General features: G+C 37.0%; 1 protein-coding gene across 1 annotated transcript; it reads right to left on the bottom strand.

Annotated features, from left to right (window-relative positions):
- Nucleotides 1-319: 319 nt before the first annotated feature.
- Nucleotides 320-21126, bottom strand: LOC128231679 (choline/ethanolaminephosphotransferase 1-like). Its single transcript, XM_052944751.1, has 8 exons — nt 20770-21126; nt 16554-16701; nt 13348-13489; nt 12863-12944; nt 12357-12488; nt 10836-10988; nt 10134-10259; nt 320-4563 (listed from the first exon to the last, which is right to left on the bottom strand). Exons 1-8 carry the CDS (start codon nt 20995-20997, stop codon nt 4417-4419), a joined length of 1158 nt encoding a protein of 385 aa, XP_052800711.1. The 5' UTR covers nt 20998-21126; the 3' UTR covers nt 320-4416.
- Between the last annotated feature and the right edge of the window lie 308 nt (nt 21127-21434).

Genomic DNA, 21434 nt, shown 5'->3' with positions numbered 1-21434 from the left:
GACCAACTGACCACAAAATCAATAGGGTTCATCTACTTGTCATAACCTACCTGCCTTCCAAGTTTGGGTTCCCCAGGGCCCAATCGTTCAGAAACAGATTTTCAGCTCAATGTCACCTTATCCCGGACCTTTGACCCACTCACCTCAAAATCAATAGGCTACATTTGCTGGTCATGACCAACCTGCCTACTAAGTTTGAGGACCCTGTTCCTAAGTGTTCACAGGTCATTGATCAGAAACCATGGGGATGAACGGTCTGATTACCATATGCCGCCCTTTTGGGGCATAAAACCAACATATTATATACAATAACTCAGGATGTTTTTTTATATATAATTGAGGTCTTTGGATAAAATAAGACATCTATGATATTGCATGGCGCATATAAAGTCAGTTTAGTGCAATACAGTCACAAAAATTAGCACAGTATTACACTAAACAACTATACACTTAATAATGTCATGATAAAACAAGGTACAACTATATTATCAAAATATGCGAATTATCCGCAATAACAGAACACATACATGAAAAATTCTGAATGAATGTTCCACTAAAAATGAGTTGTAAAATAATAATCCTAAAACATGGAAATGTACATCGTTTAAAATGTTCCGACACTTACAAAACAATAAAATTAATTTACAATTTAAATATAATATTCTTCAAATCATATTTCGAATGAAAAAAAGAGCCAATATATTGAAGCAGTTGACTTGGAAGAGTCAAAAAGCACCTAAAAACTAATTTCCAACCAAACAAGGGAATAAATTCTGCACATAAACAACAATCACAATAAAGCCTATCACAATAAATTACAATGCTGAAGTGAGCAAGGAGACAGAAAGCGAAATGGCAGCACATTAACATACACGTACATGTACACACAGAAGAATTACAGACAAGGGGTTTAACCTGGAATTCATGTATATTGGTTTTTCCATATTTCTCACACGTGCCTGTTACGGCCATGCTGTATTACTGTAAAACATTTTTGGCAGGTAGTTTTTCTGTTAGTAAAATAGCAAAAAATTATAATTATTACATAAATTTACATGGGAAAATGCTTTGCTTTCTGGACTTTATATATCATAGCTATGAAACAAAACGGTTATTTTTAAGGGTTGAGTAAAAGAAGTCTATTTGCCAGCTAGTTATGGGATTGTAAGTGTTATATTGTTAGGTTTCTGTACTTTTATCAATGTAACTTCTTACTGTGGATAAGGTCAAGACAATTTTGTACGTGTTATTACTCTATGCTTTTTCTGAGTTGGAACCAAATAATAATAATCGATTTGGCATGGCCTTACGTACAAATATCATTTTAATATCTATCTAAAATAATTAAATAATGTTAAATCACATAAATGTTGAATTAAAAAGTGAGAATAATTGAGGTATTTGCACATGTGCCTCTCGGTTGGTCACCTGGGCCTCTCAACGGGGTCTATATTCATGTTGAAGGCAACTGGGCTTGTCTCTGTAGTTTTCACTGCATTATTAAAAAAAGTCCCAAAACTCAAATTGTCATTTCATTTTTTCCAAATCATAAAGTTGCTTGGTAAAATTAAAGAGTCTAATGGTATTCAAATTTGTATGAGGCATACATGCATTGACCATGAATATCGAATTCCAGGATAAAACTACAAGATAATACATTTAAGCATACAATATATAGCTTTGTACATAGTAGCATACATTATTCAGAGTCAAAAGTCAGATGATATTTTAACTATATTTAGGCTTTCAGTAACAAAATGTAGCGACAGAAGTAAACACTTTTTTTTCAAAAGAGGGGATTTTAAGGGCAAAAAGAAGGGAAGTAGGAAAAAGGATCAGCCTAACCAAAAACTAGGGGAAAGTAGGAAAAATAGGGACTGCAAGAATGCCTGTATGCTTCAATATTAAATCAACTATTGTTGGTTAATGCTGAAATCAAGAGGTGAAACAAAAAAGCATAATAAAAGAATAATAAAAATTTATAATTAAAATAGCTCAAATCAACATTCCACAAAGACAAAAATAGGTTAAATGACTTTGTTCATTAACTAAGGATGAAATATGAAATGTAGATGGTGGAAAACACAGAAAAGGAATGGCATTTACAGGTGACAATACATCGGGTAACAGCTAGCAATGATGGTAATCGAATGTTACATATTCAATAACTTAATACGCCAAAATGTGAATTTCTGTTTCTTATACAATATCCTGAATGTCATCAGTCAGCATGGAATGGTACAAGTTCTCTATAACTAAAAATAAAAAAACAAATAAGTAGTATAAGAAACTATTTGACATGAAAATGACCAATAGAAAATATATTGGAGTTCTCTAGACCACTTCTCTTCCAACAGAGACAACCTCTCTCAAGATTGAGATGAGTTGTAAAGAAAGCATATCAAGACCTTTTCATATCACCTGAAAACACACACTTAAATGGCTACATGAAGCTGTACAATCAACTACATTAAAAATAGTAACTGCAACCAAGTCAGAGTTATTGAATGTATACATGAGCACTTAAGCACAAGAGTAATTTCAGTCCTGAGGATAGTGAGTGACGTAAATGTCTTGTACAATGTTGTCAAGGACAAGGTTCATAAACTAGCATGCAGTATAAGTGACTAGAGTATTTAAATATCCCCACCCTAGTTATTGAACGGCTAAGCTCCACCTACTTGTTTACATGCCAATATAGAAGTAATAAATGTATCAATGAAAACAAAGGAAACACTCATACTAGTGCAAGCTGCTATCAAAGCAAAAGAAGAGCACTTTGCACCTTAACTAAATGCTATTATTTTACCCCTTAACTAAATGCTATTATTTTACCCCTTAACTAAATGCTATTATTTTACCCCTTAGCTAAATGCTATTATTTCACCCCTTAACTAAATGCTATTATTTCACACCTTAACTAAATGCTATTATTTTACCCCTTAACTAAATGCTATTAGTTCTCCCCTTAACTAAATGCTATTATTTTACCCCTTAGCTAAATGCTATTATTTCACCCCTTAACTAAATGCTATTATTTTACCCCTTAACTAAATGCTATTATTTCACCCCTTAACTAAATGCTATTATTTCACCCCTTAACTAAATGCTATTATTTTACCCCTTAACTAAATGCTATTATTTCACCCCTTAACTAAATGCTATTATTTCACCCCTTAACTAAATGCTATTATTTCACCCCTTAACTAAATGCTATTATTTTACCCCTTAGCTAAATGCTATTATTTCACCCCTTAACTAAATGCTATTATTTTACCCCTTAACTAAATGCTATTATTTCACCCCTTAACTAAATGCTATTATTTCACCCCTTAACTAAATGCTATTATTTTACCCCTTAACTAAATGCTATTATTTCACCCCTTAACTAAATGCTATTATTTCACCCCTTAACTAAATGCTATTATTTCACCCCTTAACTAAATGCAATTATTTCACCCCTTAACTAAATGCTATTATTTCACCCCTTAACTAAATGCTATTATTTTACCCCTTAACTAAATGCTATTATTTTACCCCTTAACTAAATGCTATTATTTTACCCCTTAATTAAATGCTATTATTTCACCCCTTAACTAAATGCTATTATTTCACCCCTTAACTAAATGCTATTATTTCACCCCTTAACTAAATGCAATTATTTCACCCCTTAACTAAATGCTATTATTTCACTCCTTAACTAAATGCTATTATTTTACCCCTTAACTAAATGCTATTACTTCACCCCTTAACTAAATGCTATTATTTTACCCTTTAAAGTCATAATTCAAAAACAACTATTTAACTTCCCAAAACATTTCATTTTTCATTGAGCCTAACCTTTTGCCATTTCAAATAGCATATTTAAGCCATGAACAACTAGGTAGTTTACTTATTCAAGTATTTTAGTGTCTAAAAAGGTAACTATTGCTGGACAACTACATTAATTTGAGCTTTGAATGAAAGAAAATATAACTTGGCAGTGTGAAGATATCAAAAAAGCTTGTATTTTATATGGAAGATCTTAGTTTCTGACTCGAAGCCTTAGTTGCATAGTATACCAAAATGCTATTATTTTTTTTAATTCATCCAACATTTACACTAAGCTTTCATTTGAAATTGTACTATTAAAGATACATAGTGTTAAAAAACTGGATATTGTAAAGAACACTGTAAAGCAAAAAATATAAAATCCTTATTTTCCTCTTTGTCAAAATACCTGAAGACAAGCCCTAGACAGGTCACTTTAGCATTAGTTATGGCAAAAAAATATAATACGTCACAGATTTACGAAACTACATTTACTCTGTATACCTGAATACATATTTTGACTGTGACATAAAATGAAAAACAATAATTTAAAATGATAATGTACCAATATATAATATTATGGTGAGGTTACATACAACTAATATTTTAAAACTTTTTTTCTTTCTGTCCATTTGTAGCTCCCTTGTTACCACTTGGTGTTTCTGTTATATTAAAGCAGTAAATGTTCAAGTGGGCACAGATTTCTCCACATATCCTATAACTGTACGTCAGCCATCCTTGAGCACTTAAAATCTGTAATACAAATAAATGTTATTAATGATTTTTTCAGTCATTCAAATTATTATGGGATTCAAACCTTGAGAAAACACTGAACCAAGGGAAGGGCCTTAAACAGAAGTTAAAAACTCAACAATACATTATAGATTGTCTGCATTCATATAATGCCATGCTTTACGGTAATCTTGGTTGACATGGTCGCCTTAAACTTGTTTGGGAGTCTTTCTTTTGCCTAATACTGTACAAGTCAGTATCAATGGAAGTTGAATATACTCAAATACACCTTTTAACCTTTTTAATTGTGGGCTTCAGGAATACTTACAATAATTTGGAAATTTGTATTCAACATTTGGAACATAAAATGTTAACAGGTATGCGGAACACAGACTAAATATGGCACCAAAACAACAACCCTGAATACAGCCATGCTTGTAAACAGTATAGATATGTCAGGGTAAACAGCCATGTTTGTAACCAGTATACTAACAATTGCATACCAGATATACACAGCCATTTGCAAACTCAGCGTTTAGACAATTGCATATCTGGTATACAGCCATGTTGGCACCCGGTATACAGCCATGTCTGCATGCGCAACAGCCATGTGTGCACCCGGTTTACAGCCATGTGTGCACCAGGAAAACAGGCATGTGTGTACCAGGAATACAGCCATGTGTGTACCAGGAATACAGCCATGTGTGTACCAGGAATACAGCCATGTGTGTACCAGGAATACAGCCATGTGTGTACCAGGAATACAGCCATGTGTGCACCAGGAATACAGCCATGTGTGCACCAGGAATACAGCCATGTGGGTACCTGGTATACAGCCATGTGTGCACCAGGAATACAGCCATGTGTGCACCAGGAATACAGCCATGTGTGCACCAGGAATACAGCCATGTGTGCACCAGGAATACAACCATGTGTGTACCGGGAATACAGCCATGTGTGCACCAGGAATACAGCCATGTGTGTACTAGGAATACAGCCATGTGTGCACCAGGAATACAGCCATGTGTGCACCAGGAATACAGCCATGTGTGTACAGGGTATACAGCCATGAGTGCACCAGGAATACAGCCATGTGTGCACCAGGAATACAGCCATGTGGGTACCAGGAATACAGCCATGTGTGCACCAGGAATACAGCCATGTGTGCACCAGGAATACAGCCATGTGGGTACCTGGTATACAGCCATGTGTGCACCAGGAATACAGCCATGTGTGCACCAGGAATACAGCCATGTGTGCACCAGGAATACAGCCATGTGTGTACCGGGTATACAGCCATGTGTGCACCAGGAATACAGCCATGTGGGTACCAGGAATACAGTCATGTGTGCACCAAGAATACAGCCATGTGTGTACCGGGTATACAGCCATGTGTGCACCAGGAATACAGCCATGTGTGCACCGGGAATACAGCCATGTGTGCACCGGGAATACAGCCATGTGTGCACCAGGAATACAGCCATGTGGGTACCCGGTATACAGCCATGTCGTGCACCAGGAATACAGCCATGTGGGTACCTGGTATACAGCAATGTGTGCACCAGGAATACAGCCATGTGTGTACCGGGCATACAGCCATGTGTGCACCAGGAATACAGCCATGTGTGCAACAGGAATACAGCCATGTGTGCACCAGGAATACAGCCATGTGGGTACCTGGTATACAGCCATGTGTGCACCAGGAATACAGCCATGTGTGCACCAGGAATACAGCCATGTGGGTACCCGGTATACAGCCATGTGGGTACCCGGTATACAGCCATGTATGCACCAGGAATACAGCCATGTGTGCAACAGGAATACAGCCATGTGTGCACCAGGAATACAGCCATGTGGGTACCTGGTATACAGCCATGTGTGCACCAGGAATACAGCCATGTGTGCACCAGGAATACAGCCATGTGGGTACCCGGTATACAGCCATGTATGCACCAGGAATACAGCCATGTGTGCAACAGGAATACAGCCATGTGTGCACCAGGAATACAGCCATGTGGGTACCTGGTATACAGCCATGTGTGCACCAGGAATACAGCCATGTGTGTACCAGGAATACAGCCATGTGTGCACCAGGAATACAGCCATGTGTGCACCAGGAATACAGCCATGTGTGCACCAGGAATACAGCCATGTGTGCACCAGGAATACAGCCATGTGTGCACCAGGAATACAGCCATGTGTGCACCAGGAATACAGCCATGTGGGTACCCGGTATACAGCCATGTGTGCACCAGGAATACAGGCATGTAGGAACCCGGTATACAGCCATGGGGGTAACCGGTATTAAGCCATGTGGACACCCGGTATACAGCCATGTGGGCACCCGGTATACAGCCATGTAGGTTCCCGGTATACAGCCATGTGTGCACCCAATAAACAGACATATGAGCACCCAGTATACAGCCATGAGGGCATCCGGTATACAGCCATGTGGGCACCCGGTATACAGACATGTGTGTAGCGGGTATACAGCCATGTGTGCACCAGGAATACAGGCATGTAGGAACCCGGTATACAGCCATGGGGGTAACCGGTATTAAGCCATGTGGACACCAGGTATACAGCCATGTGGGCACCAGGAATACAGCCATGTGGGTACCTGGTATACAGCCATGTGTGCACCCGATAAACAGACATATGAGCACCCAGTATACAGCCATGAGGGCATCCGGTATACAGCCATGTGGGCACCCGGTATACAGACATGTAGACACCAGGTATACAACAATGTGGGCACCCGGCATACAGCCATGTGACAGGGCTTTTTCTGGCTATTTTGGGAAAAAGACCCTTCACATTTTGGGAAATTTTGCGTCGTGAAAATGCAAAAATTGGGAAAATTTACAGTCTCCTGCGAATTAGGAAATGATTTAATGTTAGTTTATTTTCCCTTTAAAAGACCCCAAAAGTATCAATCCTTGGGGTGTAAATATCTATTGCAATAAATCATGACAGATAACATTTCATACTGATCTCTGAATGTAATGAAATGCGAGTTCAATTATGAAAAATACTTTAAATCACATAATTTATGAGGATGTTGAAAATGAACTAGTACAGGTAAAGACTTTCTAATAAAAAAATAATTTTTGATTGGGATTTTTTTTTTATTGGGATTTTTTTTTGGGAAAATATCTTATATTTTACTTTGGGAATGGGTCCGATAGTAGGACCCGTGGGTAATATAGAAAAAGCCCTGTGTGGGCACCAGGTATACAGCCATGTAGGTTCCCAGTATACAGCCATGTGTGCACCCGGTATACGGCCATGTGGGCACCAGGTATATAGCCATGTAGGTTCCCGGTTTACAGCCATGTGGGCACCCGGTATACAGACATATGGGCACCCAATATACAGCCATGTGTGCACCCGAAATACAGCCATGTGTGCACCCGAAATACAGCCATGTGTGCACCTGGTATACAGACGTGGGCACCCGGTAATGTAGGCACCCAGTATACAGCCATGTGTGCACTGGTATACAGACATGTAGGCACCCAGTATACAGCCATGTGGGCACCCAGTATACAGACATGTAGAATCCCGGTATACAACAATGTGGGCACCCGGTAAACAGACATGTAGACACCCGGTATACAGCCATGTGGGCACCCGGTATACAGACATGTACATGTAGGCACCCAGTATACAGCCATGTGGGCACCTGGTAAACAGACATGTAGACACCCAGTATACAGCCATGTGGGCACCTGGTAAACAGACATGTAGGTTCCCGGTATACAGCCATGTGGGCACCCGGTATACAGACATGTGGGCACCCAGTATACAGCCATGTGTGCACCCGGTATACAGCCATGTATGCACCCCGTAAACAGACATGTGGAGACCCGGTATACAGCCATGTGTGCACCCGGTATACAGACATGTAGGTTCCCGGTATACAGACATGTGGGCACCCGGTAAACAGTCATGTAGGCACCCAGTATACAGCCATGTGTGCACCCGGTATACAGACATGTGGGCACCCGGTATACAGACATGTAAAAACCCAGTATACAGCCATGTGGGCACCTGGTAAACAGACATGTAGACACCCAGTATACAGCCATGTGGGCACCCGGTATACAGACATGTAGGCACCCAGTATACAGCCATGTGGGCACCTGGTAAACAGACATGTAGACACCCAGTATACAGCCATGTGTGCACCCGGAATACAGCCATGTGGGCACCCGGTATACAGACATGTGGGCACCCGGTATACAGACATGTAGGCACCCAGTATACAGCCATGTGGGCACCTGGTAAACAGACATGTAGACACCCAGTATACAGCCATGTGGGCACCTGGTAAACAGACATGTAGGTTCCCGGTATACAGCCATGTGGGCACCCGGTATACAGACATGTGGGCACCCAGTATACAGCCATGTGTGCACCCGGTATACAGACATGTTGGCACCCGGTTTACAGACATGTAAAAACCCGGAATACAGCCATGTGGGCACCCGGTATACAGACATGTAGACACCCAGTATACAGCCATGTGTGCACCTGTTATATAGACATGTAGACACCCGGTATACAACCATGTGTGCACCCAGTATACAGACATGTAGGCACCCAGTATACAACCATGTGGGCACCCGGTAAACAGACATGTGTGCACCCAGTATACAGACATGTGGGCACCCGGTATACAGCCATGTGGGCACCCGGTATACAGACATGTAGGCACCCAGTATACAGCCATGTGTGCACCCGGTATACAGACATGTGGGCACCCGGTATACAGACATGTAGACACCCAGTATACAGCCATGTGTGCACCTGTTATATAGACATGTAGACACCCAGTATACAGCCATGTGTGCACCCGGTATACAGACATGTGGGCACCCGGTAAACAGACATGTAGACACCCAGTATACAGACATGTGGGCACCTGGTAAACAGACATGTAGACACCCAGTATACAGCCATGTGTGCACCCGGTATACAGCCATGTGGGCACCCGGTATACAGACATGTAGGCACCCAGTATACAGCCATGTGTGCACCCGGTATACAGACATGTGGGCACCTGGTATACAGACATGTAGACACCCGGTATACAGCCATGTGGGCACCCGGTATACAGACATGTAGGCACCCAGTATACAGCCATGTGGGCACCCGGTATACAGACATGTAGGTTCACAGTATACAGACATGTGGGCACCCGGTAAACAGACATGTAGACACCCGGTATACAGACATTTGGGCACCTGGTAAACAGACATGTAGACACCCAGTATACAGACATGTGGACACCCGGTATACAGACATGTGTGCACCCGGTATACAGACATGTGGGCACCCACTAAACAGACATGTAGGCACCCGGCATACAGCCATGTATGCACCCCGTAAACAGACATGTGGACACCCGGTATACAGCCATGTAGGCACCCGGCATACAGCCATGTAGGCACCCCGTAAACAGACGTGTGGACACCCAGTATACAGACATGTGGGTACCAAGTATACTACCGTGTGTGTACGCAGGATATAGCCTTGTGTGTGCCTAGTAGACATAATGTGTATTCTATATACAGCCATGTACTTACAAAGACAATCCAGAGAAGAAAATTTTCTGGAATCTTGCTGTTGAAGTACTGGTTCATGAATAACATCATAGGTCCCATTAGACTCCAATCCAGTAAGTGCATTTCACTTTTGCACATGTGCGCTACCTGCAACGGCACATAATGGGTAATGAATACTGCTGAATTGAGTAAGAAATTTCTAGTTCAGTTGTGCTTCGGTTACGATTGTTTCTACACTTGTACAGCTTACACAATAATGTTTTCAATTTGAATAAAAGAAAATACATAATCTGTTTTGTATTCTGTGGTATATATTAAATTTTTTAATTGTCCCCTAAAAGGTCAATAAAAATTATGTAAAAATGTAATCTCTGAAAAGCACATGCAAATGACGGCTGGGAAAGTGCCCGGTGTATATTTTAATCAAACATCATAAGTCATTTGCTAGCTTATGTCATTTTCCTAAAATGTTCATAGTCAAATGTAAAGACTGTGTTTTTAATGTCAAAGTATTCATACTTATAAAATAATGAAAAAAATTATAATGAAAAATACTTAAGTTAGGAAATTACTTGACATGTTTTATGAATATTGTCCCTTGGCTAATAACAATACATCGAAGAAACAAATACACACAACAGAAAAAAAAAAGATAATTTGTCTTAAAAATTGTTCACCTATGAATGTTCTTTACATGAAGACTTAAATGCTCAATAAACTCACCACTAAACTGTTGGTAACTTTGGAAACCACAAATCCAAAACTAAGCAGGTAAAGGCTTGGCTGGTCTGTGTATATTGATGTCTTTGTAGCAATTATCACTTGTAAACCTATCACCAGCCCAATTGGAACTATCGGAAATATTGTACTGGAACCCTTTAAAATAGTATGTTGAATAATCCAAGTATACATGTATGTACATTTAAACAAGAGGCCCAAAAGGGCCTATGCTCTACTGGCATGGCTTTTGTGGTCATATCAATCTACAGCATGTATGTATGGGTAAAAGGCAACAGACATATAGTTTATGTCTTGTGTTTGGGTTACCTGAAAACGCAGCACGTTCAACATCTGAGCCCAGAAAGTATTGTAAGCAGATTAGTTGCATGAACTATTTTAATATGTGCCAAGTAAAAGTCATCTGACAAAAAAAAATGCTTTCAAAACTGTACTCATAGTAAAAAATTCTGTAGTTTTTAAAGTTAAAAATAGTTGGTCAAAAGGTCAAAGTCAAGGGCATCCTAGGACAACATTGATCAATTTGAACAAACATTCACAATCAATTGTGCTGAGATGGATGCACGAACACACAAAAAGATTTTCAAACCTTTCCAGATTTGTTTACCAAACCTGTGAACCCTGGGTGTGGCCGGTAATGACACCAGGTGCATAACTTAAACATTCACAACCAATTTTGTTAAGATGAATGCGCAAGCTACAGAACTTAAAGCTAAAAAATGGCCTTTGGGCTTTCAACAAGAACAAGGCAGAGTAATTCACAAAATCAACTGCAGAAGCAAAAAGCAAATTGTCTCTCAAAATCCTAGACTTGCAAATTGTCTCCCTTAACTCTAGACTTGAATTTACATGTACATGTAAACTTGGCTAAAAATAGAATTCGCTCATGCAGACCTGGCTAAAAATAGAAAGCATTTCTTTAAAACTTTCATGGCCCATAATCTAGGCATTTATGGGCGGATCTGGCTGGTTTTCGAAAGGAACCGAGCTCTAATGGATATCTAGATACTGTATAAGTTTCATCGAGATACAATCAAAACTGAAGACTGTATCGTGTTCACAACCAATTGTTTACAGATGCACGAACGCACGAACGCACGGACACACGACCGCATGGATGCACATACTACGTACACATTACCATCGCATAAGCTCTTCTGGCCTTTGGCCAGTAGAGCTAAAAATTGTTTACACAAACTCTTCTCTAGCAAACTTCTTGTACCAGCAAAATATATTTATTATATGTTTGTTTTACTTAAATATTCTGAATCTCATTTTAATTTTTTACAATAACTCAAAGTTCTTTAGCTTGATAAATTACTTTTCCAGAATAGACCGGTAATCATCACATATATTTTGATATGGTTACATACACTCAAAAGCATACTCAGATGCACAAGGTATTCACTTAAATCTGTCACTTAAGGGCCAAAGAAAATGAATTCGGAGATAATTGTTTAGCTCTTGATTAAAAAAGTTTCTAGTATAACAATCATGCAAACTTACTGCAACAGTTGACTTGTTTTTCCCAGCTCCCCCTTGTAGTATCATGGTCGACGTCTTGTAAATGAAGAAAAACGATGGAATACTACTGCAAATCACGCAGACGAATCGCAGTGGGATGCCAATTATTGGTAACTGCAGTTGAAAATGATGTAACAATGAATGTTCAGAACTAGATCATTTTGATGGGTCAATAAATCAAGCAAGTCATGTGTGTGTAAAATTTGTGGAGTATACATGTTCCTGAAGTGGCTTGATTTACGAGAGCTCCACAGAGCATACAGTCGTCTTTTTTTAGTCAAACACGGGGCATAACTTGACATATTAAAGCTAGAGTGATTGCCTTGCTTTACATCTGCATATTGTCTCTGATTGTTCTTGTTTAAGGCCAAGATTAAAGTTTTGATGTCACCAGGGCTGTTTTAATATAGAAGAACAGATTATTAAAAGTAAGAAAATAAATATTTGACTACTTTAGCACCAATTTCTGCTACAAAATCTATACTTACATTGTTATCAAAAAACGCTGGAGATATTGCACAAAATAAATAAATAGCTATCACAGTAAACTGTCCCTCTGTCACATCAATCCTGAAAACAATGGTTACAGATTAATTAAAACTATATTTAAACTAAGAGTTACCGTATGTCCCCAACTATAAGGCGATCTGCTTATACGACGACCCCCTTACTATGCCCATGAAATCTGGTGTTTTTGTCTCGACTCGTTTATAAGACGGGGTCGATTTTTAAAGCAAATCCAGCGCTTGAAATTCTCCAAGTCTGTGATAATGTGCAAGCTAAACAGTCAATTTTCAACTAAATTTGTTCATTTGCTTAGGATTATTGATTTTTATTTTCCGATCGTATCGTATGTTTTAACCAGAAATCGACACAAATCTTATTCAACATGGTAGCACAAGTTGGATTTCAATATTATATTTTCATTATTATTAAATCATTAAATATAACTGTTTTTCTCCATTATACTTACTTGCCAAACTTAAGTGTCCCAGATACGTATGTCTGCCAGTGGGCCATGTAAAAGCAGACCTCAGACAGGCAAACCTCAAACATAAGCACCATTGGGTTCTGGCCCAACTTCAGGGCTAGACAACATCCCAGCATCACAAACACTGAAACACAGGCAAAATATGTGCGTTTACATATAGATATTTCAAATCAGACTCAGAGCTCACTATGGTATTTTTCTACTTTCATTTCCAGGACCATTTCATTGTTAACATAGCAGACATGTGACCGATTATTTCTTTAGTATAATGCCCATCATAGTGGTGTATGACTGTATTCTAAGTTATTAATTTCAATTGTAAGTAAAAAATGCAAATTTTCTTAAAAAAATGTTGACAAATTTTAATTCTGTACCCAATTATGAAAAACATCAAGTAATAAATGGCAAAAACTGATTAAAATGAAGTGTAGCATGAAAGGCCAAAATGATGATTTTTGATGATATTCTCATGTCATTTAACAATCAAAGTCAATCTCCATTTTAAATCTTTTTCTCTGCAGTCAAGCATAGCCTAACAATCAATAATAGAATTATATCATTATTCAACATGAAAAATGATTATAATGGCTGAAATCATTTTGAACCAATGGAATGGCAGTTTCTCTCCCGATAATTTGGACTATCAAATTCCATATTGATCAATGTGCAATATTCATTGGTTGATTCGCAAAAACATTGGCTGTTCACATTCAAAATGTTTTGGGTTTTTTTTCTGATTATTTTGTGACACATATCTGTTTAGCGATGTTAGGCTGGAAACATATAGAAAGCGAAATTAATTTAAAGAAGCTTATGTTCCTCGAACGGTTATGCAATATGCCGACATCGGTGCTTACAAAACAGATCTTCAATATAAGACTAGCCTTATTTTCTTGCAGGACTGATAAGTTTATTCAAAAAGGATTTGTTCCAGACATTATGAGAATTTTGTCAAAATACAAGTTATCTGATTTTATTATTAGATATATACAAACAGGAATGTTTCCTATAAAGTCAATATGGAAAGGTAAATGCAAAAAGTTAGTGTATAATATGGAATTAGACGATTGGAAACAAAGAGTTCAAAGTGACGCAACTTTTGGTCGCTTCATGCTCCTACATACATGTACAAGAATCGAAACGGCCATTATATGGACCTGCGCAAACGATTTTCAATCAAGGCGACATGCTCTTGAAGTTAGTAAACTTTGGATTAAACTTAGCATATACGAAAATAAGTCAGTTATGTTATGTCACGCGTGTGGCGTTATTATAAATAATGCCGTAAAGCATGTTCTATTTTCATGCAATTTATCGTATGATATTAGAAATAATTTTAAAAATATGCTTTCAGAAAACTTTCCCTCTGACATGTGTTCATTGATTTCGTTTTGTAATGAGGAGGCAAAATTGCAATATTTGATTGGAAAAAAACATTTAGCTGTCATAGAAAAGAAGGTACACAAACATTTCTTGAGAATAGCAATTCACTTTGTCTACAAATGCTTAACTATTTTGAAAATACATTTCAATTTCAATTAGCATCTAAACATAAGTTAGCAAGATTTTGATGATGACTCTTATGATTTTTTTTTATCGTAAGTGATATTTTACTGCATATTTATGTAATAATTTGTTTGCAGTATGATAATACCTATACAAATGTTACAATAAGTAGATATCGTAAATGTTTCTTTTTAACCTCATTTCATTGTAATAATGTTTATAAACCTGTTTCGAGTCCCTGCTTGCACAAAAGTTTATCGTGATAATGTAACATTCATGCTTGTTCGCATATGCATTTTTCTCTTTTTTTTCGATATAAACATATTCTTTACAAATGCACATTTTGTCATATTGTGTTATCTTTCTGCTTGCAAATGTATATCTGATCATATCATTAGTATATCTTCACATGTACTTATCATGACATCTTTCTTTTTGTTTATTTTGTTAACACATGCATTTATATATTTATATGTTAATTAATATATGTATCTTGATCAGAGGAAATAAAGAGCATACTTTATATATCATCCCTCTAGAACTTCTATAAATATATAAATGCATGTTCTAAGAAGTATGATTGAGGCTCTGTTTAGATGACACATCATTTTAAAATGCCAAAGTTGTTTTGTTGTGATACTGACTTTTAATACGTAATGAATCACCAAAACAAAAAAACAGCTTTACATACAGATGAGCACAAGATAACATCCACTTTGGTCTGATCACGCTGTATATGGTAATGTTAGTCATAAGATTTGTATTCAGTGATGGGAGGAGTCTTAAAGAGTTTTTAATAAATGTTCAACATCTGTTTATGGCCACAACAATGCCATCGTGGCTGTCATGCATTAAGACAAGCACTTGTATTAAAAAAAAAAAAATCCAGAAAAAACCCTCTCAAATGTGGCAAAGTAAATATTGATCTTAAACTTTTATAGCTAATGAAACAAAGAAGAAACAATTCACTTCAGTTTCTTACAGGGATATATTTCACTGGTAGAGGGATCTCTGATTGAAAGGGATGTGCCTTGTCAGTAAACAGAATAATTTCAACCATTATATAGGTTATCATTTATTTGGAGGGCTTTATGAAAATTAAAATTTGTCTAGCTGTGCCAGGCCTGAGAGTTTTATTTACATAAAGACATCCAAATAAACAATAACATATACTGAATGTTAATTCTATGTCAACAAAATGAATTTTTTTTTTTGGAAACTTCTAAGATTTCAATGAAACAAAAGAAAATATATATTGCAAGCAATGCTTGACCTTTGATCCATCCATTAATATATTTTAAATACAAATTAAGCAATAAATAATTTCTTTTGAATGGGAAACATCCAATACCAGTAGTGCGTTAATGATATATTGCAACAACAAACTGACTAAAGGCCATGTATATACATGAAGGATAGAGAATTTGAATCACTGTGATTGTAAAGGTCAACTGTTTCTTTCCACCTTTTATCAGGAAAACTTTGAGCACATCATCACAAGCTGGCAATAAAGCATGGTTCATTGTTCAGTGTTAATTAGTTTCTGAAAAACATAACCTTAATAAATAATGAACAGTTTGTTCATATGCTTCACACTGGATGCTTTGGAAAAGTATTTCAATACATGTTCCTTTCAAATTTTGAAAAATAAATTCCTCACAATATTGATCAGCAAAGCAAACCTGTTGACAAAGAATCACATCCATGATCAAACAGCTCCCCTAGGGGTGTGTTGGTTTGGGTACGGCGTGCTTGCTTCCCGTCAATAGCGTCCAGGCTTTGGTAAACGAACAGCCCGATTGCACAGAAGAAATACACCCATCTTGGTGCCTGCAAATTATTTCTCGAACATATGATACAATATTTTTTTCTCTTAAGGATATTGTTAATGCAACCATAAATGAGAATTTAAATCAGAATGTCTCTTTCTTTTTACAGTATAAAGAAGAATGAAATAATGGACTCAGTTGAGGCAAGATTTGAGTAATTTGGTGACATTGGGACAGGATGCCTTAAATTCAAAAAAGGTTTTGATTAAATCTAATTAAAGGGTTTCAGACTCACTTAGTGACACATGACAGAATGTCCCCTGAGACATGAAGTTCTCCAATCAAAATGACAACATCTTGATCATAATCCCAACATTTTTTTAGTGATAATTACATACATGTATCTACAATCCAATCCAGAAAAGTTAGTTTGTGTATGACAGAGTAATGCCCAAAGCATTAAAAGGAGCTAACAGAACCCATTTTAAATTGTTTCCAAAAACATGCTTTATCAATTTCAAGGTAAATGAATTTACGAATATGAAATTCAAATGCCCAGCTAAAAATTAATTTAACAACACAACTTTAAGATAGTCTGAAATGAAAAGCCGTCAATCCTGAAACTTATCTCTCTGGAAAGGTTAAATGGTGATTATTTAAAAAGGGACATTTTCACTCAGTAACATTTCAACATGAGGACTTTGGCCAAAATTGCAGGAGCATTTACACTTGTGAACAATTTCACACAGTGATGTAAACATGGCAAAGTACAAAATTTTAGTCCATCTGGCTGGTCGGACATCTTGACCCCATGACACTTCAACCCCTTGAAAAGAATGAATACATTTTGACCCCATGACATTGAAGAAATCTTGACCTTTATCCCAATAAAAGTGTTTACTAGCTTTAAGACACATTACCCTCTGAGTATCAGACTCCATAGTACAGTTTTTAAGCTATCAGATATAAAACTTCTCATGGATTTAGTTAGAAATTAAATAAAATCTATAATTATAAAGATAATAAAGGATAAAGATTGCTTTTAACAGTTATTAATAACTATCATTTTAGAAGACAAAGCATTGGTCCAACAATTTTACATTGTCAAAATAACTAAGTTTTAAAAAGTGATATTTAATGATTGATTAAGGGCATGGTATTATCTTCCAAAAAAACACAGTCCTTCATGAAAGAATCACTCATTCAAAATAGAACATTGATGAGGAAACTCTGAAGTTCATTCTAACAAATTGAGGTCTTGCCAAATTCTCCATTTTCTGACACCTGATGACATTAGGAAAACTACTGATAGTAACGATAAATATCTAGCATTAAAACTAGTTTTGTGATCACAAACAAACTTAAATTATTCATAAGCATTTCATAAAAAAATAACAACCGTCTTTTAACCGTCTCCGTGGCCTAGTGGTTAAGCTTCCGCCTACGGAGCGGGAGGTCTAGGGTTCGATCCCTGGCCGCGTCAGTCCAAAAGACTTTAAAACTTGGTACGAGTAGCTCCCTTGCCTGGCGCTCGGCAGTTAAATGGTAGTGCTTGGAAAAGTGGTGTGCTCAGTACTGGTTTAACCCAGGAAAGTTGTACCCCTTGTATCGGTGCTTTACACCGAGCACGTAAAAGAACCAAGGGATCTCTTCGAAAAAAGAGCTAGGGTATTGCACCCGGACTTCCTTGTATCCCACCACTATCTCTTCAGCATGCTGTCCCTTCAGCAAAAACCAAAGGACCCCGTTGGAGATAAGTGCTTGCACTTTCATGGGTTATCCTTGACGGCAAGGTCTAAAGAAATACAAATACAACAATTTTTAATAAATAATGTAAAAGATGTATTCAAGTTTTTTAAAGCTAACATGCCAATGTAGTTTATTTTGGCTTTAAAATATCTTAATTATTTGGATGAACGTTACCATTTTTTGTTCGCCGTTTTGTCTAGTTTTTCTTTATTTTTATTTTTGAACTACTTTCTTCGAAGAGTAACAATTTTTGATTGTTTAATATTGTTGTTTTTATTTTTGGCACAAACTCAAATTTTTCTTCATGTTTTTTTCTTTACATACCTTCATTCGGTATTTGATTTAATAGCAGATCACATCATTTATTTGAGAAGAAATATAAAAATTTACACCGATTTTTTACAAATTTATGCCTGCAATGGCTATCTGCTTCAAAAGCAATACTTTTTAAAATGGCCTGTCAAGTTTCTGTGTTTTATTGGCTCTTATTGGGGCTGAAGATTTGAACCAAACCCTTCCTAAAAAGCACATATTTTTCCCCTACCTAGGTAAAAAAAACTCCCTTTTGTAGAGGAGCATTGAGCTCTAAACATTTAGCATTAGTAGCAATATAGTGACTTCAATTTAGGGATATGTTGATAGGTTTGTTGAATAAGAGCTTTGAAAACAAGTTTAACATTAATTATATGAATCATGAAAATACATAACCAATTTATTGGAACATTCAATAGTAATATCTTCTTATTACACAAATACACAAGATGTTGTCAAATGACAAGGCATTGGGTGCAAAGGGCAATATAAAAGAGCAGTACTGAGTTTTACCACCAGTCAAAATGCCAGCACAGCCTAGTGGAAACACTCAGTGAGTGCAAATTTTAGGCAAATGTTATTGACATCATACAAGAGAACAAGGCTTGTCAACGGGTAGAGACGTGTTGTGAATATTAACGGTTGATGTGTATTAGATGGGAAATGTTGAACATGTCTGCAGAATCTGCTCAGTCAAGATGTTTAACCCTTTAGCACATCTATAGACAAGTGGCCAGATTACACCTCCCAGTCAATAGCCAACTTACTGATAATCAGTCCTTATCTGTATAGGTACTTTTCAGGATATTTGAAAATGAGAAAATGAATACAGCAGTATGACCTTAAAATCAATGTTACTCCAAATAATTGTGTCCAAATCTTTTTTATGTGAATACATTTTTTATAGATAATTAAATTATCTAATAAATGGTGTCAATGATGAAATATTAAATTATTTTATTTCAGCTGTGAATTTATTTCCAAGATGGAATTGTAACATTTCTTTGAAATGTCATAATTGCATTAAATCAAAAGGGTAATAAAATGCTGGGATCGATCTAAATTTTATTACCCCTATCATAAAAAAGACCCATCTGGATTAAAAAGCCGACAATTTATGTTCTTGTGTATAATACACAGATATATGTCAGGAATATCCGGTGTCATCCAGCTGAGAGATCCAGTCCAAGGTGTCTGTTTAACTTTATTACCCCCTCATCACATCTTTTGTCGTCTAGGGAACTTCTTTAGCCCTAAAAGGCTAGTAAATCCCTTTAAACTGCTTTGTCTGTAAGTTCTCCGCCTTCGGTATGACTTAATATACTTCAGAAGTATCAAACCGTTCGTTTTTTCATAAAATTGTTTACAAAAAAGAAAGCCGATAAATGATTTTCCGGTATGAATAAAAAGATCTAGATCAAACAAAACGCTTGCACATGACCTATTTTACAGCCAAAACTATGATGGACATTATATCAGCTTCACAGAAAATTTACCCATCATTTTCTCATTTACTAATTGTTTCTTTTGTTTGTAAACAAAATATTACCTTTAAGTAAATATAATCTCAATTGATTTTAATGGTAAACTGAACTGACGTAATATATTTAATGATTTACGCATTAATGAATTTGGGGGAAATTCCATACAGTACACAGCTCGTGGTCTTATTACGTCACAATGGGATATCACACCTGCAATTGGGAGTATAAACACCTTCTCAATTTAGCAGACGATATTTTCAAGGGATAAACAATACACAAAAGGTTAAACTTTAATTTTATAAACATCCGGGATATTGTTTACAAAAAGAAAGATGCAAAATTGAAATATTGAAATGACCCTATTGAAATATGCGGGCCATGCGTTTACATCCAGTAATGGATACGGTCGGCCTATCTCTTATACATGCGCTAAAGGGTTAAATATGCGGGCCATGCGTTTACATCCAGTAATGGATACGGTCGGCCTATCTCTTATACATGCGCTAAAGGGTTAAGGGACACTCTCTTCTGTGTAGGAACTAAAAGTCATAACCATTTGAGATGAATTGTTCAATTTAACTTACCTCACTATTTCCATCTGGAGAATAGATTATCAGAAACAACGTAGATATGACGTTCATCAATAGTCCCACGAGTGTCAATGTATTTGGGGCCCATGTAAGCGGTATTTGTTCTACCAACCATTTCCAATACATCTGCATCAATGGCTCAGAAAAAGACTGGCCCTCTGCCTTGTATTTATGCTCTTTCAGCGATTTAATTTGCTTCGTAGTAAGAAGTTCCGCTGCCATATTGGTCAACTTAATTGATATACGAAACTAATACACAACGTTTTAACAATAAATGCAAACATGTACTTAAAAACAGAAAACTAAAACAGAAACCGTCCCATTTTGTTATCTTGACTTATATACCCGGAAGCAAACGTACACGTAGTGCGCATGAGCAGTTTTCTACTTTCGGTTTGAGTTAGACTGGTACCATACGCTACTTTTCAGAGAAAAGGGAATGAGGTTACTAGTCTAGTTTCAGTTTAAAGTAAAGTAGGATACCAGTCTAGTTTCAGTTCGGATATTTTGTCAAAACGGCCTTCGTCAACGGTTTCGGTTACATAAGATGATGAATTTTAACGCCCCGCTAGCTCAGCCTCTGCGTAGTCTGGTTCCCTACTTACTGATATTTCATACAGTACCGATAACGATAGTGTTAGGGGAAGGAACTCCAGACT

Source organism: Mya arenaria, chromosome 4, assembly GCF_026914265.1.
Source record: "Mya arenaria isolate MELC-2E11 chromosome 4, ASM2691426v1".
Taxonomy (NCBI): Eukaryota; Metazoa; Mollusca; class Bivalvia; order Myida; family Myidae; genus Mya; species Mya arenaria.
This window is presented reverse-complemented; position numbering and strand designations above follow the sequence as displayed.

Excerpts from the sequence above, each read along its gene's own strand:
- LOC128231679 (XM_052944751.1), bottom strand. The coding sequence starts at position 20,997 with ATGGCAGCGGAACTTCTTACTACGAAGCAAATTAAATCGCTGAAAGAG. Across the intron at positions 10,989-12,356 it reads AAAACAAGTCAACTGTTGCA|GGTTCCAGTACAATATTTCC; the intron begins GTAAGTTTGCAT and ends ACTATTTTAAAG. Across the intron at positions 10,260-10,835 it reads AAGTTACCAACAGTTTAGTG|GTAGCGCACATGTGCAAAAG; the intron begins GTGAGTTTATTG and ends GTGCCGTTGCAG.